Genomic DNA, 10,193 nt, shown 5'->3' on the forward strand with positions numbered 1-10,193 from the left:
GCCTTCACGTGGGAGTGAGCTACAAGAAACTCCCCTGTGAATGACTTGGAAGCCTCACATCTCTTTATGCCATCCATGCTCCTGGCCCACCATCCCATATCAGAGCCTTCCCACATCTGTTCTGCTGCCACCACCCTGATGCTTCTTTTGGGGCTCTTAAACCTGCCCCACCTCTCTGGAGGTACCATGTAATCTGCAGTGGACACTTGCGAGGAACCCTAGAGAAAGTCTAACTCAAGGGATAAGCAGAAAGGCAGCAGATGACCACAGTCCCCCAGGTTACATCTTAAGAAATCCACATGCGTGAAATGTCAAACTCTGGAGCTTCCAGGAACTGAGAGACAGAACCTGCAGAGAGCAAAAGCTGTACATTAAAAGAACCAAGCAAACAAACCCTAACACATACTGGAGGCAGACCAGATCTGCTCCCCTCCCTGAAGAGCTGCTCTGCTCCAGGGCAGGTTTTGAGACTGCACAAAGAGGTGGGGTCTTCCCTGCCATGAAAGGCAGGCAGGTCACAGAGGGCCTGGGTGTAGCCCTGTTGTTGGTTTCTTCTACCAACCTTAGAGCTACTTTGAATTCATTACAGGGGGAAGGGTTTAGGGGCATGAGCACTTCAGCAGAGCATAAGCAGTTGTACATCTCATGGAGGAAAGTGATGGTGGAAGCTGAATCCTGAACAATTTGGTGCTGAGCACGTTAAGAAACTGGCCTAAGTGATGTCTTTGGTCCAGTAGAATTGCTAAGCTCATGCATAACCTTCAGCTTTTCTGTGCTGTCCCAGCATGAGGAACCCTGAAGGCAGTTTGCAGAGGAGGCCTCCTCACCTCACATGCAGTAAACTGAGGCAGACTACCCTGAGGGCCTGACATGCAGAGCAGGGTGGCAAGATCTCAGGATTGAAGCCACTGTACCAAGCAGAAGCTTTCTCTTTGCAGCTGTACTGACCCCAAAGGTGGTCCTACAGAGCCTGCATCAGCCTGCAAGCTATGCAGGTGTGGGGCTGCAGTAGGCAACAGGGAGCTAGAAGCAACCAAAAAGTATATGTTGCTGTGGTGGTGAAGGACAAACTAGGTCTTCCCCCTAGTTTTACTGAGGCTGTCCATTGCCATTCTGCTTCATGAGGGAAGTGCTTTGCTCATAGCCATGATCCACTGAGTCCTGGACCAACACAGTGGCACTTTGATCAACAGACAGTTGAGCATGGGCCAGCATGTGCCCAGGTGGCTAAGAAGGGACAAGATCATCCTGGCCTGGATCAGAAAAAGTGTGGCCAGCAGCCCCAGAGCAGGGATTGTACCCCAGTATAAAATCATAGAATCACAGAATGGTCTGGGTTGGAAGGGATCTCCAAAGGTCATCCAGTCCAACCCCCTCTGCAGTCAGCAGGGACATCTCCAACTAGATCAGGCTGCCCAGAGCCCTGTTTAGCCTCACCTTGAATATCTCCAGGGATGGGGCCTCAACCACCTCCCTGGGCAACATGTTCCAGTGTTCCACCACCCTCATAGTGAAGAACTTCTTCCTAACATCCAGTCTTAATCTGCTCTGCTCTAGTTTGAAGCCATTGTCCCCAGTCCTGTCACCACAGCCCTTTGAAAACAGTCTCTCTGCAGCCTTCTTGTAGCCCCCTGCAGGTACGGGCAGGCTGCTGTTAGGTCTGCCTGGAGCCTTCTCTTCTCCAGGCTGAACACCCTCAGCTCCCTCAGCCTGTCCTCACAGCAGAGCTGCTCCAACCCCTGATCATTTTCATGGCCCTTCTCTGGACTCTCTCCATCAGCTCCATGTCCTTCCTGTATTGAGGGCTCCAGACCTGTACACAGTACTCCAGGTGAGGTCTCACCAGAGCAGAGCAGTGTCAGAATCACCTCTCTGGCTCTGCTGGCAGTGCTGCTCTTGATGCAGCCCAGTGCTGCAAGCTCACACTGCCTGCTCCTGTCCAGCTTCTCATCCACCAGCACCCCCAAGTCCTTTTCCTCAGGACTGCTTTCTATCACCTCCTCCCCGAGTCTGCATTGACAGTGAGGATTGTTCCAGCCCAGCTGCAGGACCCTGCACTTGCTCTTGTTGAACCTCATGAGGTTCACCTGGGCACCACCTCTCCAGCTTGTCCAGGTCCCCCTGGATGCCATCCTGTCCCTCTGGTGTATCAATAGCACCACTCAGCTTGGTGTCATCTGCAAACCTGCTGATGGTCCATTCAATCCCATTGCCTATAGCAGTGAGAAAAATACTAATCAGCACAGGTCCCAGTACAGACCCCTGAGGGGCATCACTGTTACTGCTCTCCATCTGGACTTTAAGCCATTGCAGTACTCAGTGCTGGTGAGGCCACACCTTGAATACTGTGTCCCTCCAAGGACATTGAGGAGCTGGATTGCATCCAGAGAAGGGCAATGAAGCTGGTGAAGGGTCTAGAACATAAGTTTTGTGAGGAGCAGCTGACAAAAGTGGAATTGTTTTGCCTGGAGAAAAAGTGGCTGAGGGGAGACCTTCTCACTCACCACAACTCATTGAAATGAGGTTGGAGCCAGGTGGGGGTTGGTGTCTTCTCCCAGTTAGCAAGTGACAGAATGAGAGACAACAGCCTCAAGCTGCATGAGGGGAGGTTTAGGCTGGACATTAGGAACAATTTCTTCCCTGAAAGGACTGTCAAGCCCTGGAACTTCCCTGGAACTACCCAGGGAAGTGATTGACTCATCATTCCTGGAAGTATTTAAAGGACATGTGGATGTGGTGCTGAGGAACGTGGTTTAGCATCAGACTTGGTAGTGAGTAGACTCACTCATATTAAAGGTCTTTTCCACCCTGAATGATTCTATTACTTTGAGTCATTGGGAAGCCTCTACACCCAGAGACCCTTGGTTGGAGTTCTGGAATGGATTAATTATTCTCTCTGGATTTTCCAGGAAGGTGGTGCAGCCCTTGGCTGAGTCTTATGAATTTGTCAGTCTCCATCCCCAAGGGTTTCCAAAGCAGATGATGCCACAACCACCCTGATCTCATGCAGCAGACAGTCCTGCTGTGAGGTAGACTGGCATGGAGACAGAGGTCCCTTCCCCACAGCACTTCAGGGTGTTGTTCAAGCACTTTTCAAACAGCATACATCCCATCTGAGACCTTGCATGGGGTCCTCAAGGACTAAGAACATCTCCCTGCACCTCTGGCAACCATCAGTGGGGCAGTGCCACATCCCGCCCCGCCGTGACAGCTTCTCTCTACCATAAAGGAGGGCATCTGAGCCACAGTTTAGCAGGAGTGTCTGAGCTGGAATTAGGTGCTGTATAAAAGCACTAATATGTTTTGGAATCCACACAGTAGATCCTGGGCAGAGACTCGTACACCTTTGCACTCTGATAAGAGGAATATTATTACCCTACTAGTGGCCTGGCCAGATAAGAGGTTTTTGGGCGGGCAGTCTGGACTCTTTTTTTTTTTTCCTCAAGCTCTCATTATGCTGCACCAGTATCTCCAGATGCTGTTCCCAAGGAACTAGGCTGCTTGCTATTTAAAACTGCAAAGAGCAATGGAGAGTTTAGGCAAAGACCATCCTTACTCGGACTCTTCTCTGCAACCTCCTGCAGCCCGCAAGGAGTACGCTGTGCCAGGTAGGTAAAGGTGAGACCACTCCTAACTTGAGCTTTCAGAGAGAGGAGAGCATGAATTTTGTCACCTCTGGTTTCTAAAAAAGCAAAACAAACAAACAAACAAACAAACAAACAAAAAAGGAGTTAATTATTATTATTAATAATCATGCTTGGGGGATGGAGGATGCAAATTTCGCTGCCAACCTATATGGCAGAAGGACCTAAAAAGGCTTTTCAGCTCAGAAAAAGTCCCTCTGGCAGCATCAACATGTTGTCTGTTTCCAGTCTAGCAATAGTGGCTCATTGTCCTCCTAGCTTGAAGGGCTTTGTCTCATTTCATTTTTGCCTCTATAACTTTGTGTCTTCTGCTAAATGATTTTTCACCAGGGTGCAGATGTTTTGATGTGGCCTTTCCTGCCTAGCAGGTGACAGCTTTGCAGCAGCTGTGGAAGTGCTCTCTTGGACCAGTTAGAAATGAATAGGGGGGGGGGCTCTGCTACCTGTGCAAGGCCATTTGTTTGGGATGGTTTGGAAAGGAGGATGGTTGCAAGCAGCTAAAAATGCTTCTATGGCTCACAAGGCGTTTTGGAAAAGGAGAGAAAGTGACCTTGGCTGCAAAGGGACGTGCAAGAGATTACACGCTTCAGTAGTTAAACTGAAGACTTGTGCAGATCCTGCTACTGCAACTTGTAACCTCATCTTCCCAGGCAGCTTCCTGCCGCTTGCTATGTGGATGGCAGAGTCATCTCCTGCTGGTCATGCCCTGCTGCCTCTGATAGTGCTTCACACTGGGCTCCTGTTTGGGCTCCCTGCTTGACTGAAGGTTGTGCAATCCAAGTGCAGCATTTTTTGTCTCAGAGGCTGACACCATCTCTGGTCATGCTGAGATGCCCCTGCCAAAACTGAGACACTCTGGCACTGTTGTTGCATGTGGCCTTCGCATCTGTACCACATCCTGATGTGCCCCTTTTCTTTGGTCTGGTTAGGATGGCTTTTTAAATTTATTTATTTGGTTTTTTGAGAGGAGCTGTCTTCTCCTGCACAACTACTGCTCTGAGAACAAAGGAGACTCCTGGAACTGCCATTAAAAAAAAAAAAAAAAGGCAATAAAAGAACAGAAAAGACAACAGAAAGTAGGATTATTTTGCATATTATGGCTGTGATGGTGGTTATTGTTGTTATTATTAGACAGCACTTGGAATACCGTGCCCAGATTTGGAGAGCTCAGCAGAGGAAAGGCAAAGGCATACTGGGATGAGTCTGGTGCAGGGCCTCCAAGACTGCTAAAGGCTGGAGTAGATGGCACATCAGCACAGACAGAGGAAAACAGGACTTGTTCAGCCAGGAGAAGAGAAGGCTGAGAGGGAGACCTTGTTGCATCCATCCTTTGCCTAACAGGGGTTCCAGAGAAGGGAGACTCAAACTCTTTTTTGGGATGCAAAGAGAAAGGACAGGAGGCACCAGATCTATGCTGCAAACATGGCTGGGTAGAAAGGCAGAGAAAAATAACAGTGAGTGGTGTGGAGACCAGAGAGGTGGTCTTTGAGGTATTCCCAACTTCCCTGGATAAGATCCTGGACGGTTTGCTCTAATTTTAAAGTTGGCCCTGCTTTGGTGAGACAGGGATGAACAGAAAACCTTTCCAAACTACATTTCTGCAAGGTCATTATTAATTATCAGAAGTGTCATGCAAAACAAACAAAAAAAAGCCCAAACAACCCAAACTGCTCTGGGTAAAACCTGTCTCCTGCTGCCAGTTTTGCTTTTCTTCTGTTATGGAAAATGTTTTTGCCTTGCTTGTCTGTTTCTCAGCAGACATCTGGGATAGAAAAGCTCTAGTCCCAGCTCAGCTTTGGAAGTCCATCTCACCTTGCCAATTCTCCCAGCTGGACCAAGGCATGACAAAATGACCATTCTTCACCTGTTTGACCCTAGTACTTTAGTAGTGAACTGAGGCTCTTTGTGGAAGGAGCTGTATCTGATTACATGTGGAAAGAGCAGGTCAGAGTTTTGCTTTCTCGTTGTGTGGGTTTTCTTCAAACTATGAAAATCAGCACTTTCGTGACCTAGTCTGTGTATGTGTGGGAAGAGTCTCCTCTCCCTCCAGGCCCTGGGGCAGTGGTGCTGCTCCTCAACAATGCCCTTTGTCTCAAGGGAGCAGTCTTGTGCTACTTGATCTAAACCAGGTCCTTATTATCACAGCTTGGAGTCCAAGATAGAAAACTCAGGGCTGGCTGGATCAGAAACCACAAGACCTATCGCCACATCATCAGAGAAGTCTGTTAGGACAAAGAGATAGTGGAGAAAGTCCAGTGCTGGCTTCAGTGAAGTTCAGGCATGTGTTTATGTCTTTGCCTCAGAAGGCCATCTGGAGACCTTTGGAGCCAGTGAAATTGGCATAACTCACCTGTTCCTAAGAAGTCATTGAACAGAATGAATGGGATCTGGGGAGTGCCCTTTCCCTGGTGGCTGTAGGTCACCTGCACATCCTCTCCTTCTCTGGAGACTTTCAAAACCTGCCTAGATGCATTCCTGTGAGGCCTGCCCTTGATGATCCTACTTTGGCAGGAGAGGTACACTTGGAGGACTTCTCTGGACCTCTTTTCCAAGCCCTAACACTCTGTGATTCTGAGATTCCCCAAATGGTGAAGTCAGCATCAGAGCTTTTTCATAGGAGTCTGTCTTCGGCCCCACCATGGTCTTCTTCATAGCTGCAGACCAGCTTGGGGCTGCTTGTGTGGTCTTTGGGACCCATCTCCTCAGACCCAGAAGTACCTGGTCTGAGGTACTTGGTTGGTCTCTGGTTGGGTCACCATCCCTTAGAGGGTCTCTGCCTAGTGCATACGAGCATTTACCTACAGAAAAGCCTGTGCCCTCTTGACCATCCCCTCATCCTCGCAGACCTGTTCCTACATTGTAGGGCTGGATGCTCTGCAGGGCTGGGCTTTCTGCTTAGAAAGTTAGTTAGGAGCACCTTAAGGTCAGTGGTCACCAGTTGCAGCAGTCTGTGGAAAAGGGTAACAATGGAGCAAAGAGGAAGAATTTTCTTCTGGCCAAAGTATTTCATAGTGTCATCATGGTATGGGAACCCTACCCCATGCTTCCACCAGGCCCTAGGTGGCCACAGTGGTGAGCAGGTTGGACAAGGGTCACTCCAAGGCTGCAGCAGCAGGAAGAAAACTGCAACCAGGAACTTGGAGCAGCTTTCAGTGCAGAAGTCTGGGAGCTTTGAGTGGTGTGTCACCACAGCCCTGCTCACGGAGGATGAGCTGGAAGAACCAAGCTGTTTCACACCAAGACCTGCTTCATGACAAAAAGAGCATGGCCTGTTGCATCAGTCTTCTGTCACCAGCCAGGGAGAGGTCAAACTGTCTTTTGTCCAGGATGTCACACTGACACTCAGTTTGTCCTTGTAGATGTCATCATCACCCACCGCCTGAGAGACCGGGAGCTTCTCCGGAAGAGAAAAGCAGAAGCCCAGGAGAAAGACTCCATTCAGTGGGATCTGAGGTAAACCTTGCTTCTGCTGTGCAGTCATTGTCTTGGTGCACTTAACCTGAGCCCAGGCACAGCAGCCCAGACCCTCCATCTTCACACAAGGACTGAGCCAAGTCAGGCCTCATTAGTCTTCGGTTGTGGTAGTTTCAGGCTGGGCCTTGAAAACTTTCCACAGATCTTGAACAGAAAGTGGATGAATGTAAATAAATCACCATTGGGTCTGAAATGGAAAATAATGATAAGTTCCAAACAACCCCATTGGACAGACCACTAACACAGTGGGTTTGTATAAACTACCTTTCTCTCTCTTTGGCTTCCTTGCTCTGAAAGTCACTAACTGGTGCTTCTGGCTGGCTTTGCTGATCTTGGATGTGTTCTTTGTCGTGGCTTAACACACAACTCTCTGCTCTTTCTTTTGTCCCTTGTGTACAGGGGTGGGGGGAGCAGGGAAGGGGAAAGCTATTAGCACCCCTGGTTTGTCCAGGGGGGTTCTTGTGCTGTTTATCAATTGTAAATACCTGTAAATACATGTAAATACTCTATATCTTGTACATATCCTTTGCATTTCATTGTAGATTGCAGTTTTGCTTGCATATACAGCTTTCATTTGCTTCCAACTGAGCTGGTCTGGCAATTTAATGTTGGGGGAGGGGAATTTCAACCCACCACATTGGTGAAGAAAAGTGACCTGTACCAGGTAGCTGCTGAAGGTCTAGGCAGATGTCATGGGGCAGAGGTGAGCAGGTAGTACTTAGGTGGTATGTTGGGTGGCAAGCAATCCTCAACCACAGCATGGTTGGAACAGTCATCTACCATACACCCAACTCTTCACTCCTGTGAAATCCCCTGGCAGGGAGCAAGAGAAGAACAAACGACAGAGGAGAGGCAGAGGAGCCAGGAGAGGACGGGGCCGCCAGCTGGTGGTGGAGCCCAGCCTGGAGCCCCAGCTGGAGCCAGAACCCCAGCCTGACCCACAGAAGGAGGATGAAGCAGCACCCTCCCAGCTGGCACCACCCTCTGAGCCCGCACCACCCTCCCAGCTGGCACCACCCGGGCCGGTGCCTCAAGGGCAGCTGCCCATGCTGACCATCCACGACCTGGTCACTGGGATGCAACCAGGAGTGGCAGACGAGAAGCTGGCAGTCAGGAGCCAGGATCCTGTGGGTGAGCTGCCAGACAGCTGCTGGCCCCGTGAGTGCTCGAGAGGCAGTGCAGTGCCACCTCTTGAGGACTGTCAGCCAAGGTTTTCTATGCATCTTATCAGCAGCCAGCCCGTGGCACCACTAGGGCAAGGGTACCTACCCCACCACATGTGACTTGGGTAGCTGTGAAAAGGTGGGGTAGATGTTTGGGCTGTGAGGGCAGATACCATTCTCCAAGTCATGGAGACTGATAAAAAGCCCACTGCTGTCAGTAGAATTGCTGGCATGGGTCCTGTGGTCGCTGTCCTAAATAGCTCCTTGTCCTAAGACACCTCTGCAGCTCTGGACAGGGCAGAGAGGAGAGAAGATGCGGCGGAGAGAAGATGCAGTCTCTTGAGACCAGAAGTGGCTAGGGAGTGTCAAAGCCCATATGTGCTCTTGCCACAGTCCACCTGGGTTTGGGGCTACCATGAGGGTAGAGGGGAGGGAAAAGTGGGCACTAGGGCAAGGCATGGATGTCTGCAGGGCACTGCTCCTTTGAAACCTGCCAGGACTGGGGCATCATGGGGACAAAGGTGGTCTGAATGGCAGACTGGCATCTGGGCTCAAGAAATTCATTTACAGCTAAGACAGCTTGGGCCAGCAGGAGATCTGGCTTGGGAGGAGGAGAGCACATTTACTAAGTGGGCGAAGCATGCAGGCTGCTTCAAAACCAGGAGGTCCCAGGACCTGCTTCAGAGGATGTGAGCATCCTCTGACCCCAGATACTGCATTTCCAGAAATGTCTGTGCCAGGGGAGAAGAAGAGGCCTCTTGCTGCAAGGTGTGCAAAGTCCTCATGCCATGGAAAACAACCATCCTGCATCTTGGCAACTGGTGCTGGTTGGGGCACATTTCAGATCTTGAAATGGGCAAGCATCAGGACTGTGTTTATTTGCCTCCTGCCTTTACCCACGTGGGCTTTACCCTCTCCCTTTTCCCCCTACATCCCCTTGAGACTGCCATGTCCTTTGAAAAGCAAGCAGGCCACCAGGAGCTACCTAACATCACAGGAGCCTGGCCATGGGGGCTTTAGAACAGCATGGAGGGGTAACACATGAGACTCCCCCAGCATGAAATGATCTCTCTCTTACATGCCTTATAGGTGAAGAGGAGGTGCTGAAACCAGCAGAAGCAGAAATACCAGAAGTTTTGAACACTCCTCTGGAATATGACCACCAGGATAATGAATTCCACAAGCACGTTCTATTCTAATTTTCTGATTCCCCCACCCCCCCAGCACCTTTTTTTCCTTTTCTGCTTTGACTCCTGCCTGACAAACTCTTGATATCAAAATATTGCAGAACGCTTTTGGCCAGCTCCTGCCTTGTGAGTAATAAAGCCTACACTCTCCTGGTGTCTCTGGTCTCTGTGCTTCTTTCAGGTTACAGAATCATAACATCACAGAATGGTGGGGGCTGGAAGGGACTTTTGGGGATCATCTAGGTCAATCCCCCTGCTAAAGCAGGTTTGCCTAGAGCAGGCTGCACAGGAACAAGCCCAGGAAGGTTTGGAATCCCTCCAGAGAAGGAGACTGCACAGCCCCTCCGGGCAGCCTGCTCCAGTGTTCTGTCACCCTCAGAGCAACTCTATTCCTCATGTTCAGGTGGAACCTCCTGTGTTCTACTGTATGCTTACTGCACCATGCCCTATCACTGGCTACCACTGAAAAAGAGCCTGGCCCCAGCCTCTTGAACCACACCCTTTAGATATTGATAAGAATTGAGAAGATCCCCTCTCAGTCTTCTTCAGGCCAAACAGCCCCAGGTCTCTCAACCTCTCTGTCAGAGAGATGTTCCAGTCCCCTCATCACCTTCATAGCCTCTATTGGACTTTCTCCAGTAGTTCCTTGTCTCTCTAATGATGAGGGGGGACACAGTCACCTGTGCAGGGGTAGTCCCTTGGGAGTTGCCTGTTGCCTACAGCTC

General features: G+C 50.0%; 1 protein-coding gene across 3 annotated transcripts; it reads left to right on the top strand.

The window, feature by feature from the left end:
- Window positions 1-3,471: 3,471 nt before the first annotated feature.
- On the top strand, window positions 3,472-9,616 carry HEMGN (hemogen). Of its 3 annotated transcripts, none has more exons than XM_054397874.1 (4): window positions 3,472-3,608; window positions 7,004-7,097; window positions 7,939-8,276; window positions 9,371-9,616. In XM_054397874.1, exons 1-4 carry the CDS (start codon window positions 3,527-3,529, stop codon window positions 9,478-9,480), a joined length of 624 nt encoding a protein of 207 aa, XP_054253849.1. In that variant the 5' UTR covers window positions 3,472-3,526; the 3' UTR covers window positions 9,481-9,616. The 3 variants fall into 3 exon arrangements, with proteins under 3 accessions (XP_054253849.1, XP_054253850.1, XP_054253848.1); XM_054397875.1 differs by having other exon boundaries at window positions 7,939-8,249; XM_054397873.1 differs by lacking the exon at window positions 9,371-9,616 and having other exon boundaries at window positions 7,939-8,520.
- Window positions 9,617-10,193: the final 577 nt, after the last annotated feature.

The sequence above is a fragment of the Indicator indicator genome, chromosome Z (genome assembly GCF_027791375.1).
Source record: "Indicator indicator isolate 239-I01 chromosome Z, UM_Iind_1.1, whole genome shotgun sequence".
In the NCBI taxonomy this organism is placed as follows: domain Eukaryota; kingdom Metazoa; phylum Chordata; class Aves; order Piciformes; family Indicatoridae; genus Indicator; species Indicator indicator.

Coding starts and splice junctions, on each gene's coding strand:
- HEMGN (XM_054397873.1), top strand. CDS start 3,527: ATGGAGAGTTTAGGCAAAGACCATCCTTACTCGGACTCTTCTCTGCAA. Junction 3,609..7,003: donor CAAGGAGTACGCTGTGCCAG/GTAGGTAAAGGT, acceptor TTGTCCTTGTAG/ATGTCATCATCACCCACCGC. Junction 7,098..7,938: donor TCCATTCAGTGGGATCTGAG/GTAAACCTTGCT, acceptor ATCCCCTGGCAG/GGAGCAAGAGAAGAACAAAC.